This window comes from Aquila chrysaetos, chromosome 6 (assembly GCF_900496995.4).
Source record: "Aquila chrysaetos chrysaetos chromosome 6, bAquChr1.4, whole genome shotgun sequence".
Taxonomy (NCBI): Eukaryota; Metazoa; Chordata; class Aves; order Accipitriformes; family Accipitridae; genus Aquila; species Aquila chrysaetos.
The window spans coordinates 14,002,634-14,020,493 of NC_044009.1; the positions used below are offsets into that span (position 1 = coordinate 14,002,634).

At 37.2% G+C, this 17,860-nt stretch overlaps 1 protein-coding gene across 2 annotated transcripts in view; it reads right to left on the reverse strand.

Moving 5' to 3' along the window:
- The window catches only part of SPAG16 (sperm associated antigen 16), a 420,853-nt gene that overhangs the window by 187,645 nt on the left and 215,348 nt on the right, over nt 1-17,860 (reverse strand). For both annotated transcript variants that reach the window (XM_030018160.1, XM_041124471.1), the window contains exon 12: nt 142-327. In XM_030018160.1, the coding sequence (XP_029874020.1) occupies nt 142-327 (186 nt within the window). The remainder of the gene's footprint in view (nt 1-141; nt 328-17,860) is intronic.

Below are 17,860 nucleotides of genomic sequence, written 5' to 3' on the forward strand. Positions count from 1 at the left end.
CCCTTTAATTTATCTATGTTCTTAAAGTGAAGTCTGCAAATTGATGCCAGACATCTCTCTCTCACTGGGCTAAAACATAAACCAGTGGTTATTAAGTAAAGCTATCAATCAGCTAATAAAGAATCTCCAGTAACTCCATACCTGTTAACATCCCATATTTTACTTGTGTTGTCCATGGAGGCAGAAGCCACAAAATCACCACATGAATGCCATGAGCAGTCCCATACAGCGTGGGCATGTCCTTCTAAAGTCAGAATGCATCCACGTTTTGAACAGTCCCATATCCGCACTGTGGTATCTCCACTTGAAGTGACCAGCTGGCTGCCACTGTTACGAGGAATAAAAATAAAGAGTAGTTTTTAGCAAGGATATAGGTGAAGATTTTTCAAAGTACACAGCAAAATAATTTAACTATGGTTAGAAAGACAGGTTAAGTAGCAATTGTTGATTTTACATTAAAATACATATGAACAAAAAATTATGTTTGAAAACATTCATATTTTTACTTTACACAGTTTTCTGACGCATCATAGATCAAGCAGTCATGTATTAAATACGTTACCAAAAGCAAAGAAAAGGAGAGATGAAGTAGCTATCTTCCATGGGAAAGTAAATACGGGTTCCAAAAATTACATTCTTACTTTTTGTAGTCTATTTATGAGTTTATCAGTAAAATAACTTAAGCCCAGAGAACTGCTTTCAAAATAAATAAAATAGCTTCAGGGAAGAGTATTTTCTTATTTCCCAAATCCATACCATTTTCTACATATAAATTATTATTTAAGCGTCACAATTTTGTCTCTTCTGACTCAGTATAAACACTTTAACACATTCACTATCTTTGGGGGTCATTGATACGTTATAGAAATGAAAAATAGAGTTCAATCCAGATTTTTTGGCCAAATCTTCAGAAATAAACTAGTATAGTTCTATTTCATTTAAGCACAGACATACAGCTTCAGACTAAATGTCCATCTGGTTCAGTACCATGTTATACAACAACTAGTAGGGGATTGTTAATAAAAAGAAAATAAGAAGAAGTAGGTAGAGTGATTCTCCTATTAAACTCTCCTAGACTTAGCCTGTGGCTCAGGATTTCTTTGAGACAGAAGCTTTGTGCTTAACAAGCATCCATGGAGGTTTTTTTCCATGACTAATTAATTTTTGAATATATGCAAAGCTTTGGCACCCACAATCTCTTTTGTCAATGAACTCCAAAATTCAATTAGGCATCGTGTGAAAAACTATTTTGGGGTCTTAAATACCTTACTTGATTTCATTTGATGCTTCTAATTCTAATACTGTGGTTAAAAGTAAACACTGACGACACATTTACCATCTCTAAACCAATTGTGATATTATAGGGCCCTATCACATTTTACCCACAAAGCTGAAGACTCCTATTCTATTGACTCATTCCTCATTCCATCTCTTTGATCACATTTACCATCTTTCTCAGCACCTTTTGAGCTGAAACTGAAGAAACAGGTACCCAAGGAAGGTATACAATGGCACAGTAGTGTTTTCTGGTTTATTCTGTATTCCTTTAATTTGATCTGCATTTTTGGCATTACTACACAGAAACTTTCAGAGAACTGACCACAATGGCTCCAAGATTTCTTTCCTGAGTACTAATAACTAGTTTAGACCCATTCTTATCTATGTACAATTAGGACTATTTTTTCTTATATGCGTTACTTTGCATTCATCTGCATTGACTTTCATCTGCCACTTCACCATCGAGTCAACCGTTGCAACTGAAATTCTTCTCCTGTCATTCTTCACATGCAGCCTTCATTTTTACTGCCCTGGCTAATTAGCAAACTCATCCACCTCATTCTCTTCCCCAATTTCCAAGATCACCTTAATAACTGGGGTCCCAGCACAGATCCCTGTGGGACTCAATTTCTCCATTCTGAAAGTGACATTTTATTCCTATCCTTTCACCAGTTTTTAAACTCACAAGATAAATTTCTGCTTTATTCAGGACAGTTTTGCTTCTTTGAGAGTTTTTGTCAAATGACCCTAAGAAGAATTTACTGAAAATCCAAGTATACTGAATTTACAAATCTCCCTTGATCAAATGCTTAGCAAGCCCTTCAGAGAACTCTAACAGATTTCTGACACTTAATTTCCAAAGCCATGCTGACCCCTCCCAACACTTCATTATAACAAATGTATCCATGTATCCTGTAATTTTGCTTCTTAATATCATTTCTATGAGTCTTCCCAGTATAAAAGTTAGATTAACTGATCTATAACCCCTTCATCCCAAACTCTTCTAAAATATTGGAAAAAAGTTAATGCAGCCTTCTCAAATTATACCAGGAATAATGGAGGTTTTCTATCGTGTTTACTAAAAAACCCAGGAAAAATGTTTGGGGATAATACACAAAAATACAGGCCAAAAAATATTTTAACCTTGGGTTTTCAGACCAACTTCTGCTGTTATCTCACCAACATCAAAAAGATCATCTTGCCTTTAGGAACCAATAAACTCTGCTTTTATTTGAATAATGAAAAATGTGCTATCACAGGCAGTAGAAATCCTTCTTCCAAATCTCTGGATATAAAACTGTGGGAACTGAAAACAGCTCAAGGGTTGATCCTAAGCACTATTGTAAAACTTCATCCTAAGAATATACTCAGAGATATTTACTTCACTGTTGCAGTGTAAAAAACAGAAGAAGAAAAAAAACCGTCTGGGAGGGGTGGTGTCAAACTTTTTTTTTTATATTCTTCCTTTCCTCCTTTTCCAATAGATGTCCACCAGATTGTTCTATAAAAGTACCTACTAAGACAGCTTGAAATATGTGCATCATTTACCTGATAGATCTTAAGGGGGAACTTGCCATCATGAAATATCACCTACCTAAACTTTTGACTATTTTTAACACTTACAGTTTAGATTGCTATTTTCTGTGAAAATATCATTATAATCCTCATTAAGGCAGTTACACCCCCATGCCTAAGACAAAGTTTTGAGAGATTAATCTCTCAAAAATTTTAACATTGCACAGGAATAATTCTGAAGCTTTTTTCACACATACCAAAGCATAAAGGATTGAAGCCTGAGTAAGGGTTTGGAGGAGACCCTAATTTTGTCAAGCTGCTAGGAATAAATGTCCTTTTATTAATGAAACACTTGTACTTTTAATAAATCAAGCTAAATCTCACTTCTGGAGACAGATAAAATTAGCGAAATGACAAATTATCGTACCCCTTATACATTTATGAAATAAGAGCTATTTTAAAACAAATTCAGAAGCAGGTATAAAGTGGGACTGATGAAATCTATAATTGATTCAGAGGGTAGTATGCACTGGCACTGCCGTGAATCACAAAAAGAGATTTATTGCTTATGCATTTTTTAATATATAATCCCCAAATGCTACATGAAGAACTGGTTCCTTGGGCTGAATTTTAAGAATACACCATCCAGGCAGTGATGAAAATCTTTCAGAAAACAGATATGAGCAGGAACGTAGTTCAAATGGATTCAATTTGGCAATCTGTGGCAGGGGAAAGAGTTACAAATGAGGTTTAGCACTCCTTACAGATGAAAGGAGAAAAAAGTGGAGACTGAAAACAAAAGCATAGCTTGTGCAGGAAAAAGTTTTGAGGGACAGGCTGACAGTGGAAGTAAGGGCAAAATTACTCAGGAACAGAGGGACCCAATGCCCCGGTCCCCTGCAACACAAGCTCCCTAATATTCCCTGGGTGTTAAAAAAGCATCATTTCATTAAAGAAAGGGGAGTTGCATCAGTTGAGGATCTGTAATTACACATGTACGAACTTAATGTCAGCATTTCTGGGAAGCACAAACTGCTGCTTATAGGAATGACGGCTGTCAGAGCTGTTTCAGCACTGGGCCTGCACTTTGTGGTCATGAAATCTTCGCCACACACTAGTATTCAAACCAGACACACATATAATGAAAAAAAAAAAAGTGCTATGTCAAGCCAAGTCAGGCATCTAAATCAAAATGCTGCACTTGGAAAAAAAGTCCTATCTACTTAATAGCTGATCAATAACGACATACTTTTTCTGATTTGCAGCATTTTTTGGTCCTGAGAGATAAAAGAAACACCCCAAATTCTGAGGTAATGTTTTGTTACCCATGGCTGCAACATTTTTTTTACTGCACTATTGTTCTATATGTATGATATAAGATTATCTGGGGAGAAAAAATATATCAGGAAAAGCAGATGTTTTTAATGATTTAGGCTGCCAGTTTAACAGTCTGTGATACCCACACAGTCCTCTACCATATGACTGATTTTCAAACAAAACGCATACTGATTTTTATATTAAAAACATATGGAAATGTGACAGTAGATGCTCAGCCTTAATTATCAGCAGCTATATATATAATCTCCATTTGAATTTAAGATTGATCACTAACAGAGAAAGCTCCAAGTAATCCTGTGAAGTGTGTATATCTTTAATTCAGAGGATAATAAAACACTAATTCTCTTTTACCAAACAAATCAAAGAACCAGACAATATATTAGGAGACAAGAGCAATGTAAATCCTACCTTTTTCTGTCACTTGAAACACAGTCACATATATGCAAATAACTTTGTCAGCTTTTAGAAATTTGGTGCTAGTAATTTTTTTTAAAGAAAGTAGCACCACATTTGTGTACGGTGCTCTATGGACCCGATCAGTTGGATTTGTATGGACTTGCTTAGTCTGTTTCGGGGGCTTTCTGTTCAGACTTTCTAGCAGACTAAAGCACTATAAAGGATGAAATACGTCTGTATAGTTTAGAACAAAGTATTTATGTTGACAAAACTTTCAAAAGTTCTAGGCAATGGAGAGTCTATGACACCTGTAACCCCTCCATTGTCTCTATGGATACACCTTTTTTCTTAATACTAAATACACATACAGTTCTACCTTTCAACTGATTTCAGGTATTCCTAATTGATGCTATAAACCTGCCCTTCCAGAAACAATCAGCATGGAAAAAAGCCTTGGGAAATGTTAATTCCGTGTTCCACAAAAGCACGTGGAGCATTAACTTCTCAAGCCTTAACAAATCTTTCCTCCCTCATATTCTAAACACACACATTTCCTTTCATTATACATTCCTCCTTCTTCCAGCTTCACTGTTCTCACTACAAGATGCCTCTCCATTTATGTTACTGAGTTGTAGACATATCAATAATTAAAGGTCATATTCAGCAACAACATGAGCCTTGGCACAGAGTTATTCTACAACATTTCGGGTGACTGATTACCTTTCTGGAATACCAGTCAAATGAAGGCAATAGCTACACTGATAGCATTGTCCTGTAAATATATCAAACGTAATATCAACAGTCAAAGCAGCTTCAAATATTGCACCTCATTCAAATATTTCTGGATGATGGACTTAGATCTGAACCTCAAGCTGCTCCAGGTGTATTACTCAGGTTACATCTGAAGATGCTGTGGAACATAGAGCTAGCAAGCTATTCTGCTTTACAACATCAGCTGCCAAGTAGGAGCACAGATCCCATCCTTCAAAATTTACAAGGATTGTCATTTGGCATCAGCCAAAAAAAAAAATGATAAAGCCATTTGTATCATTAGATCTAGCTGCCTAGGACATCTCTCTTTCAACCTCTTGTATCATGGACTGGAGCAATACCTCTCCATAACCACTAAGCATTCTTGGTCAGCTTTATTCTGAGTACTGGTGGAGAGAGAGAACATCTTGCTCTTCAGTTTATTTCATAAATAATAGTAAGGTAGACTTCTCTGTCCAACATATCTCATCTTAAGAGTTAATTGCAGGAATATTACTTTTAGCAGTTGCCAGGAACAGTACTGTGAACCAGACAACAATTTGTTGCTCTGTTCTACATGCCATTAAGTGAATGTAGCAACATCTGTGCTGCTAGTATTTGCATGTATTATTTATGTAGTGCTGTGGTCATGCCCGGTGTTCTGCAGACAAACTAAGATACAGCTCCCTTCCTGAGACAACTGCAGTCTAAATCAAAAGGTGGTGAAGCAGAGCCTTACACACAGTGGTGTCAAACAATGGTTCTCAAAGCAACACACTAAACCAAACACAACTTGTGAATTTTTGTGTCCTAAAAGAGCTGCAGCAACAGGTAGCATCTGACTGGAACTCAACTGTACAACATAAGCATCAGCAACTCAACAACACATTTTAAACATACAGTCTAAACCATTACAGGATTAACAGTCTTTTAACATGGCAATTAAAAAACACTTTAAAATCAATATTCCAATTGCTTAATTGGAAAAATGATGTCTCTTATTTAACTCTATTAATGCAATTATTCTAAAGCAAAATTCTAAAAGCTACTCTACTATTTGCAATATCAGCACAGGTAGACCCTAAGCACAGCAAAGCCCAAGGGAAGAACTGCAAATACTGTTAGAGATTACTTTAATTTTGCTGACATTTTATGCTAGGCCATAAGAGGAAAGAAAAAAAAAGGAAATGTCTAGAAAAACTGAGTTATTCCATGAAAAACAGAACTAATGAAGCCTGAATGCCTATGGAAGTATCTTTTGTCTCTTCACCCCATCACCTTAGCTGTTGATTAAATAAACGTGTCAGGAATTGATTGATCCTTTAGACTTCTGCCTTCCAAGTTTTGCCAGCATCAGCCTGCAGGTTAAAAGTTACCAGAGAGCATGGGAGTGGGAGTAAGGAACATGCGCCGAAGAAGCGTGGGTGGAGATACATCCTTGTAAGCTTCATTTTCCTTGGAAACAAGGTTAAAAACAATGATCCAGACAGTTACTCTTAGGAAAGTATATACCTACCAATGGGGTCCCACCTTTGGTTATGAGACCTGTATTTAAACACCTTCTTTTCCATTTGACACTAAAAACAATGTAAGGTATGGAAATACCAAACATCAGTTCAGCTGTGCAGTCATACTGACTCTTCTTTATTGTCCTACTTTGCTGTGGTGTGTTTCTGTCACAGCCCCTCATTTTCTTCTCACCAGAGAAGGTGAAAATTGGGCTGAATTTAAAAAAGGTTGGGGTCAACATATTATTTAAAAAGTTCCCATAAAAAACACTGAAAAGACAACAGTTGGGTTTTTTTCCACACCAGGCAGGAGACTTGCACAGTTCCTTGATAAAGGATGATGTGGATCCAACTCCTTGTGGGTACAAAGGAAGGTGGGACAAAGTTCTGGAAGAGGAATACATCAAGGATTACATGGAAGCTGCATCTGGCTCAAGAACCCTTGAAACAAGAAGTAAAGTCCGGGAGGGTACTATGACAAAACCTCACAAATGCCTTTCCTATTATCCATTCCTAGGCATCCCCTGGTACTCACTGCTGGGGACAAGATGATGGTCCAGAAGAATTTGGCATGTGCAGCCATCCTGATGTTCTCAGTCTGTATTTGAATAAAACACTCAGTAGCAAAGATTTTGTTTCTAGTAGATTTTATAACCTTGAAACAGGCTTGAGATACAGTTCACTTTTTGTTACTGGAACTCTGAGTCACTTTAATTATTTACAGTGACATTTCTTATTAAAACCCCTAGGTTTTTTTGATATCTGTGGTTCATTTTGGGTGTTGCTTTCACGGATTATGTGTCTAAGACATGTCTTATGTAGTAATTGTAATGTTTCATCCTTCAGAATAATCTCAAGCCCAATTGTACTCCTGCTTTATTAATAGACATAAAATGTCATTTATACAGAAGGTGAATGCCAGAATACTCAGCAGTAGAAATACGAAAATACCTTTTCTTTTCCTCGTTTATCATCAAAGCTGACGACAAAAAAAAAGAATTAAATTTCAAAAATGCAAAATTAATCATAAACTGACATTCTATAAACCAATGAATACGTTTCAAAGCCAGGAAGCATGGCAGTAACCAGGAGATGGTGGACAGTACATAGGTAGCTGGCTTTTTGTCTGAAAAAAAATGCAACCATCCTGCAAAAACCTGTGACACAAGGCTATTGGCTGGAAATCTTCAGAAAACTGTCAATGCATAGTATGCCAAGTGCAAAACTCAAGGTAATTTTTCATTCTACATTACCTAATTGCTAGATCTTTTTATCATATTTCATGCTTATATATTGACCCAAGACAGGATAACTGTTTCCCCCTGCCATTCTACCTGGCTGACATCTGGGTGTGACTTCAAGGGGGAAAAAATAGAGCAGTCTTTTGGCATAGCACCACTTGTCGCTGCTTCTAGATAAGACAGACACTGGGCATCATAAAAGCAGTAATCTTTTGTTTTAATGAAGTTCACTTTCTTCATTAAAACTTCCTTGAGGCTATATTACACTTCAAAAGTGACAGCTTAACATCTATGATAATTTAAATATAACATGCTCCTACTAGCAAAGAGTGTCCCAGTATTGTATATATGAAGTTTCAGACCACAAGTTTCAACCTAACAAGTCCTCCATATTTTGAAGCATTTTCCCCTTCTGAACTGAGTACTGATGACAGAAGCTGGCATATCTAACCATACACACAGAGAGAAATCCTGTTTTGCCTGGCACCTTTCCCACCTCTCTTACCAGCTTGCCTCTGTCCCAGTGCACAATTAGTCCTTTATTTCAAGGTTTTGGCCTGCTCTAAACACAGTCTATAGTTCTGCATTCAGTATCATCATGATGATTTTTTTATGTCCACAAGGTAGCAGACTGCTCTAGTTCAGGTTACAATCTATACAGACCAGTCAGGCCTGCTACATTCAAAACCATTAGCTTACTAAGATTAGCTTGGTATCTCCACAAAAATATTGAGTGTGTTACCATTCACCGCAGGCTAGTCTTTTTAACCTACAAAAAATGTGTTAGCTGTCTTTCAATGTCATGTAATTAAAAGTGGTTAAATGAGATTTTAAAATAATTTAGGCACCTGGTAGAAGGCAGTTTTTAGTACATGTAAAATTGCCTTTTAGGAGGCTTTGGAAGCACACCAGGTAAGGAATAAAAATGAAAAGACAAAACTTAAACTAGTTACAATACTTGGAGATTAGATGTAGCAAAATACATGTCAGCAGGAGAGCAGGTGCTAGACAATGCAGGGTTCTATGAAAGATTTAAAGACCAATGAATAATTACCTTTTCAACCAAAAAAAAAAATTTCTTGTTAATAAGAAAAAAGATGTACCTTCTAAAAGCTTTCTGCCAGCTCATGTCCAGCATCCCACACCAAAATTCTACACCTATTTACCAAGGGGTAGGAGCATTTGGGCATCCTGTTTGAAGCAGGGAGCTCGTAGGAGCCGCCTAGCCAGTGATATTTCCCACAATTATGATGGCTGCTTATGCTGAAAGCAAACAGTGTTTCTGGCTCCAGTTGTGCCACCTTGCTTTAGGATACTGCCAAGTAAATTTTCCTCCATTAACTTCATGAGAAATAATTATTTTACATGAAATCAAATATAATGAGTAAACATTGCCAAACTACCATATTTTCCAGAAACGGTAGCTATTCGGTACCACTCCAATACTTTCCCTCAAACAATGCCAATGTAAGTTAAAATCTACCTATACTCTATTACATTTAAAAAATAAATTAGTGTATTCAGCCCACATAAAATCATGCGTAGTACCAATCAATATCCATAACATATATTAAACAGCATGCTATTAATGTGTGATACTTAATCTCAGCACCCATCCCATCCAGCATGGGTCGTTTCTCCTCCATTGGAATGACTCCAAACCCTCCAATTTTAATGAAGGGCTGTTGAGGTAGGGAAAAATGGGGTTTGGAAGGAGTTCAGATACATGAATTCCATGTACAGAACAAATTTATGACCTATATTAACAATGATAATCCCGTGTCACAGCTCCTCTGAAATGCAAAGTTGTGGATCAGTCATTTCAAATCCATTATCATCCCCAAACGGTTGTCCAGTGATGACTAATCTCAATCAATAGCCAGTAATGAACCACAGCCATTAATCCCATTTGCATGTTTGTACAAAGCATCATTTTTAAGCTGCATGCATAGACAGTTCAGTGAGTGTATAGAGATTTCACAGCCTGTGGAAAGTCCTGCGCTGGGATTTGAACATTTCCCAGGCACCTGGAAGAATATTTAACTCAGACTGTGTAATGATCTCGACAGTGAAGCCCAAGAAAACACACAAGACAGTGCACTAGCCAAGTATTTGTATTTTGGGCAACTGACGATCTCACTGAACCATGCCCTGGGGATACAAACATAACGAAAGGCAGTGAACTAGTTAATGGAGACAGTGATTGATAACAATTTGAAGTCTGAGAGGGGAGGAGGAATGGAAACGTTGAACGTGAACAGATTCCTGGGTTGGTAGCAGAGAAAGCGGCATACCAAAACTAATACAATCTTCCACCCTTTCATAGAAAGGCTTTGGATGAAAACTGAACTTACATTCATGAAGCCATGCAGTCTAACAGCTGATTGCTCAAGAAAGGTGGAAACCCCAAAAACCCAAAAGCCTCAAGCCCAAGAACTCTCAAAGCTGGTCTAAAGTGTGGACATATATATTGTGGCCTTCTTTCTTTCTGTTCCCCATTCATTTTATATATACCCTACTCAAATGCAAAGAATACAATTAAAACAAGCGCAGAACATGGTTCCACATCCTTCAATGGTCAAACAAGTCCCAGTGCTTGTTCACAGTCCCCCTGCTACTTGTGCTACTGCAACTGTTTTATGCCAGAAGTTATCCAAATTACTGCAACCATACAGCTTGAGGGAAAAAAATAAATACAACACATAAATGACAGTATCTGGAGTTCGCAGGCAAGACAAATTTTCCTTACTTCAATCATTAAACCTTATCACATGCTAACAATGATTTTTGAAGTAATTCACAACTGAAAGCAGTAACATAAGATCTAGTCCTTGAAACAAGATTCATGCGAGGAGATCCAACATCTCCATGGATTGATCCCAAAACATACTGCCAAAGGTTAGGGCATAAATCCCACATGGTTTACTAAAAAAGCATATTAAATACAAAAGAAACACATTAGGCAATGCTACAAATATACAATGAAATTAAAGAGTATCCAGGACTAAACCAACCATATTTAAATCCTTGCAAGGATTAATCTTGTATAATTGAGCTAAAGTATCTAATTAAAGGTAATGCATCACCAACCAGTAAGTACTCATCATTCCCACATCTACTGAACTGTACTGGTTAGATCATTTCTGGCAAGATGAAATAAATGAAGGACACTGACGCTATTGTGTGAAAGGGAAGGTCCTGACTTCAAATACGACAAACCGGTAATCAAGTTTTTCCTCCATCTAATTCAGAACACTATTTATCATCCCAGATAGATCATTGTGACTAGGATGAGGTTTCACATTGTGTTCTGGAGCCACACATTCCACTTGTTAGCATTACATTAGCAGAAAATTAATCCTGCAGAAAAAATGGAAATGAAGTTTCCTGGCAGTTGAGTTCTCCAAGAGGGGTCACTGTGTACCAGAACCGTCCAAGTCCAGCAACTGGAAGCAAGTGGCTGGATAGAGACCGAGGAGGAAAGGCTCGGCATCCTCCCCTTCTGCAGCAGCTAGCCATAGCATTGGCACAGGCATAGCAAAAACCTGCAGCATCAGGCAACACAGGGATTTGAACCTCTGCCTAAATACTTCAAGCCAGAAACGTAACCAAATAAGTCAGTCATACTGATAAAAAAGCCCCCTGACCTCTAAAATCTTTTTTTAAAATATCAAAGCAATATTTGTATAAAACCTAAGCCTCCTACCTTGAAAGAGATATTTCAGTGCAATTCAATTTTGCAAACATTCTAAATATTTGGGGTTTATTTCCAATTCAAATATCTTAGACATTGCCTCAATTGAATTGCCATTCTCTAGTCAACTCTAACACTAATGTTTGTTATTTTAACAGCTACACTTAAGGAAACACACATTTTAACGATATAACAAACATGGATATCTCCTTAGCTACTCCACTAGAACCCTTGCAGCAGACTTTAGGGAAAAAACAATTGCCTTTATTGCACAGAAGAAAACAATAATGAACCAAGAATGTTAAAGGCATCAAGATTATAATTGCACTCAAAGAAACATAACACAAGAGATTCTATTAAAAGAGATGTTTTGACATGTATAACAACTCTGAATAGAATGAGACTGACATGTTGAGCAGAAACACAGGATCAGAGCAGCAAAACTGAGACCAACCCAAGCAAGGAGGCAGCTAGCTCTCTGTAATTCCAGCTCCCCATCCTCAAATAGGGATGCTGCTGAAGCTAGAAGAAAACCTAAATGACTCTAAAACTGAAGGCACCACAGTGAACAACATCTTTTTCTTACAACCTAAATAAATGAATTGAAGATCCACAAAACCAAATTGCTTCTGGTGACTCCCAGACAGCAGCTGTACCAGGACCGGCAGAAACTGAAAATCAGGGTGATGCGTAAGAAAAGAAACCCAAGAACTCCTTGAAGAGCAGACAAATTTCTGCAAAACTTTCACAGAACATATTCATGGCTTCACTGAAGCTGAACTAATAGGTTTACAAGTATACCATTTTACTGGTACTTTATAAAGAGATTTCAACTGCATATTCCTCCTCCCTTTCTCTATCAAAGCGGTTATCATATAGAAATTATTTTCCTTCTTTCAAGTAAACACCAGATCTCATTACCCACTCAGCTGATCAGAAAGTTTCCTCTTAATTTCTGAGTCAAAACAATCACATCAAGATATCACTGAATTTGAATAACTGAATAAACTTTTGTCATAAAGAGAATGATTAAACTTCACACCTGTTTTATGAAACCGATAATCATAATGCCTTTTCAACCAATATGATTAGATTGGTTTAATGCTCCCAATATTAAATATGGCTGTCTTCAGATCTAAAATTCAGATAATGAGTCAATGTAGAATACAAGACAATCATTTAAGAATAATGAGATTATTTCTATGTAAGCAAAGCATTCAGTATATTTGAAAACTATTTACCTTATAGACAAGCATAAAATATAAGTAACATGTTATAAAGATAAGATAGCTAAACAATAATTTAAATAATACCATACAAAGACTAGATATCTTTTTATTCCCATTAGGAGTTCAAGTGTATCCAAGGTCAAATACTTCATACTGTGGGTATGAAGAGCAAGGTCTTTTTGAAAGAGGCTTTAAAGAGATTTTTCATCTCTCTGATGGGGGGGGCAACAAATTAATCAGTAAAAATGGCATTAGTTCATATGAAAAAAAAAAAAGAAAAGAAAAGAAAAAAAGATAGCAAACGAACAAGGTAAAGATTAGACAAAAGAAACCACAGAAGCCCTGTAAGAACTCCATAACAAATTCTGAGTTTGAATTAAAATGTTTGATTTGATCAAAATGGAATCCGCTATTATCATATTAAAACTGTTTCAAAAACAAAACTAGAGTGTTGACATACCAATCCTTTGGCACCCCTTCTCACTTTCTCAGGGAAAATTCTTTGAAAAATTGTGGCCAAGGATTCAATTTTATTTGAGAGAATGTTTGTGTGCGTCTGTATAAGACTGGCCAGACTCTTAACATCTAAGAAGAAAAAAAACTTGGTAATTATATATTTGCTACATAGATAGTATAGAAATATCATCCAATAAAATATATTGCATAATTAAAAATAATAAGTAAAATCAAGGGGTATTTCTTTGTGAGGGAAACGCAATCCTTCCCCAAACTTATAGCTGTAATAATTAAGAACTTGTTTCAGTAGAAAGTTACAAAAATAAGGGTTTCGTGTTATCACAGTTTCCACTTTTCAAGCTGCTGACATTTCTGGCCAGTGACTGTGGGCCGAATCCTTCCCTCCAGCCCTTTGTCCCCTCCTTAGGAGTAGAGCAGCTAATGGGGCTTCACTCGGCACCAGCAGCTGAGTGACTGCCGGAGCACCAACTGCTCCGAGCGGAGCAAACTGGAGAGATGTGCTGCTTCTGGTGTTACATCTGGCTAAGGAGGTGGTGGGGATCGAGCATCCTCCAGCAAGCGCAGAGAGCTGGTCAGGAGTTAATGTCACTGATGTTTCTCTGGGTATTTCTCTAGGTGTTTTGTAAGTCTGAGTAACATCCCTTTGAAACAGGTTGCCTCCGACTCTTCTTTGCCCTCTTACATACACTTTAGCTGTCTTTCCTAGCATAGTCTTTGCTTTTGCTGAAAGCAAACTGCCGCTCAGATAGTCTTAACTCTGGGGAACTCAGGAAAAACATGTAATTTGGTAGCCTGCTGGGAAGCAGGAGTGTGCTCATATAAACGTCCTGTGAAACAGGATTTACATTTCAGAAGACACATTCCTTTCTCCCACCACCAAGACAAAGAGAAATGAAGTTTCTCACTCTGTATCCATACAAAAACCCCCTAATATACAGGAGACAGAAAACACACACAGAAACGAAGAAACCAACTACACTTTTCACAATGTTTACAACTGCAACTCCTTAGCAATACACAAGAAACAAAAAAGAGAAAAAACAATCCATGTAAGCATTCTATCATAAATTTCTAAAATGCAAGAGACCTTACTTCGTTTTAGTTACAATAATGCCTTAAAGGCTACAGCGAAGCACTTAAAACACCACAACCAGACTCCAAACACCTTTTAACCAGCTCCCACTGTGCAAGAGCTTTTTAAAAATCTGAGCCATGTGTGCTAACCAGCAGAAAATACCTAACAAGACAACCAACAGAATGGCTGTGATATTAAATCTTTGGTCTTCAAAATAATATGTCAAGGTTCATCTTAAATATTGGAAAGGTTTCCTACTATTTATTAGTTTCACACAAAAAACTTCAATCAGTTTTCAATCACTGGTTTTGAAATTCAGTGTGTAAAGCCACCTGTGAAATTAACCACAGAGTGGATTCATCAAAGGGCAGCATTTTATTACAATGTATTTTCTTCCTCTAAGTATTTCAGATATACATTTGAATTGCTCAATAGGAGGACTGCTTCTTTTGTTAGCCAGTTTCCTCCCTTTCCTCTCTCCAACTGTCATCGGAATTTCTCTCTCCTGCTGTTTGCTGAATTATTGTAATGGAGATATTATTAGTGAATCACTCGAACTTTGAGTGGTCAATATTTCCACCAACCAAGAAATAGAAGCCAAAGGTAGTTTTTCATTAAAGCATGGTCATTCTGGATGAAAAGTGAAGCCTATTCAGTAACCACACTATGGAACTACAGACTGTTTGCTTTTCAAAATCAATATAATGATAGACTCTTAAGGTTCCCAATAGAAAAGAAAGAAGTCGCATTTTGTCCTGCAAAGTATTTCTAGTGTAGAATAGCTTTCAAGGACAGTTCTGGTAACTGAAGGATACATTTAGAAGTGATGCAAAGTCCAAACAAATTTCTACAATTCAAGCAGTTACAACTCAACTTCAACATGCATGTGATAGTAACTTTTTTTTTTGCCTTCCTATTGATGCGGAAAACTACTTCTTTAGAGCAGAGATAAAATCCTTGCAGAACACTAATGGTCTAATTATTAATGTTTCTAAAGTCAAATGTTCCAGATGGCCTGTGGTCTACCAGTACAACCATCTCAAAGACAGAAGATCAGAAGGACTAGGGTAAAGAAGACACCTGATAATTTGGCAACAAAGAAAATCTCCAGAAGTTTGGACATCTGCTGGGTACCCTTACCTGTGTAAGAAAATGCTCCTCAGCATGGCAGGAGTAGCAGAAAAAAGGCAACTTCTGCACAACAAACCAGTATCTAAACATGGAGCAAATTTACCATTATTATCACCCTGTATTTTCCAAAAGTACATTGCAGAACTGATCTCTCTAAAGAAAAATAAAATGAGATACAAACACATTGCTTTTTCTTAAAAGAGGTACTCGCCAATAATTAACACAGCCCTCTGAAACGGTATAAAACGTATTATGTATATATACATCCCAAAACCTCACAGAGAATAACCAACAGTTACACGTGCCAGAAGAGATTAGTATGGGTAGAAACATTTTGGCTTGTGGGAGTGGGTGGAAGGGGAAAAATTTTAATCAAATCCATTACCTGGTTATTGATTTCTCTTTGCCAGACTGATCCTGTAGAATACTTATAAAGCCTTTGACATTGAGACGTTTGGCCAAAGATATTGGATTAGACTAAGCAAAAGCTGAGCTTCTCATGTAATCTCTCATATTTCATTTATATGTGATTTATTCCTTTGTCCAGCAGAGGCTTTTTATTGATAAAAATAATGAGATTGAGAATCCCAAAGGAAATCTAATGCCCACCCACTCAAACACGTTTGTGAAGTAAAAACAGTAGGCTTTGTAGGCCTGAGAGAGAATGATGTTATGTGAAGACTGTTTCCTTGTATAAAAAGTATGAAGCTTGCCAAAGATTTTGAAATAAACAAAGCTACTTTTGAAATTAAAATTTTGCTGTACTTGAAAACACTAAGTACACCGTCAATACTGTATGCTAGGGAACTGACTGAAAGACTTCTGAAATAGTTTTTTCTTTGCAGAATAAATTAATGCAACTTTTTTCTTTCAACTTCCTGTACTAGCTCAGTTTGATAAAACATCTTAACAAATGTCTAGTCTGCTAAATATGACGTGTTACATAAAGCCCGTTAGATGACTGAAAATTCATCGTGCCACTCAAAAGAAGTTTCTAACTATTGTCAAATTTAGTATGTAATCTGGTAACTAAAGGCTTCATTGAACTATATGATAATCCAAGATTCTCTAAGAAATTAAATCATTATGCCTTTTCAATACAAATGCCATTCAAAAGTCCAAAGTAAAAAGTAGCAGACTATCTTGCGTTTCTTTAATAACTATCAATAGTAATAAAAGGATAAATAAAAACCACCTGCTTCTGCAGTGAACCCTGAATTAGGTTTTAAAGTCTCTATTTCAAGGCACAAATCAGAATAATTCTATTCCACTGATAGCCAACAGAGACCTTTGTGATTAATGTGAGTCTTGCAACTCTTTCTTATGTTAATCCTTAAAGAAGAGTGGCTTTTAAGTCTCAGCCTTGTTTAATGTATAACGTGGAATTTGGCATTTATGACTCAAAACCTAGCAGAAAAGTCTTCTGAAGCTCACTGTTTATGGACCATTTATTAACAGTAACCTCCAAGATCCTTTCACTGAGAGGACCATAAGTCTGGTTGGCTCAGTTGCCAGATGGAAAGGGTGAACGCTGACATTTTTCTTCCTCCTCCTCCCTGGCTCTCAGATGTACACAGCAGCTTGCCTGACCAGTCTTACTCTTCACCTAAACACAGAGCTTCTCTTATCAATGACCCTTGTGAAACCTCCTGGGGCAGTGAAGTCCCAGTTTTGCCTTGTTTCAGCTCCTTACTGTCAGACTGAAAGATGCAACTAATGGTACCGCATAATTTAAAGAGTGATTGATCATGAAACCATCTCAGCTTTTTTCCAAGATTTCTGTATACAGAAACCTCTATTGTCCATAATGAATCCAGCAGTTCCCTGAATGGGCAGAATGCGTCTCTGGGATGTATTGCACTTGCTGCACATCTGCAGGCTACCCGGGCAGCCTGTGCGCAGTACTCCTGACTTGTCTGGAAGTAGCTGACAAACTGGAAGCATACTGCAGAGCAATACAGTGCCTACACACTAAATTATCTGGGAGGCCCGGGACCTGCGTAGACAAGTTTGGGCTTGGGCAGTAATCCTTTGAAAACACACACAACTCTTTAACGTCACAGGAAAAACAATCTGGAGCACAACAAACAGGAGGGTACCTGAGCATATCACAGCTGAAACCTTTCCATATTGGAATTTGAAAGGGTTCCTGATGGAGCAGAATTCTCAGCCTGTTCCTTCCTTGACATCTCAAAGAACTTCCTTTGGTCCTGAGGAGGTTAACATGT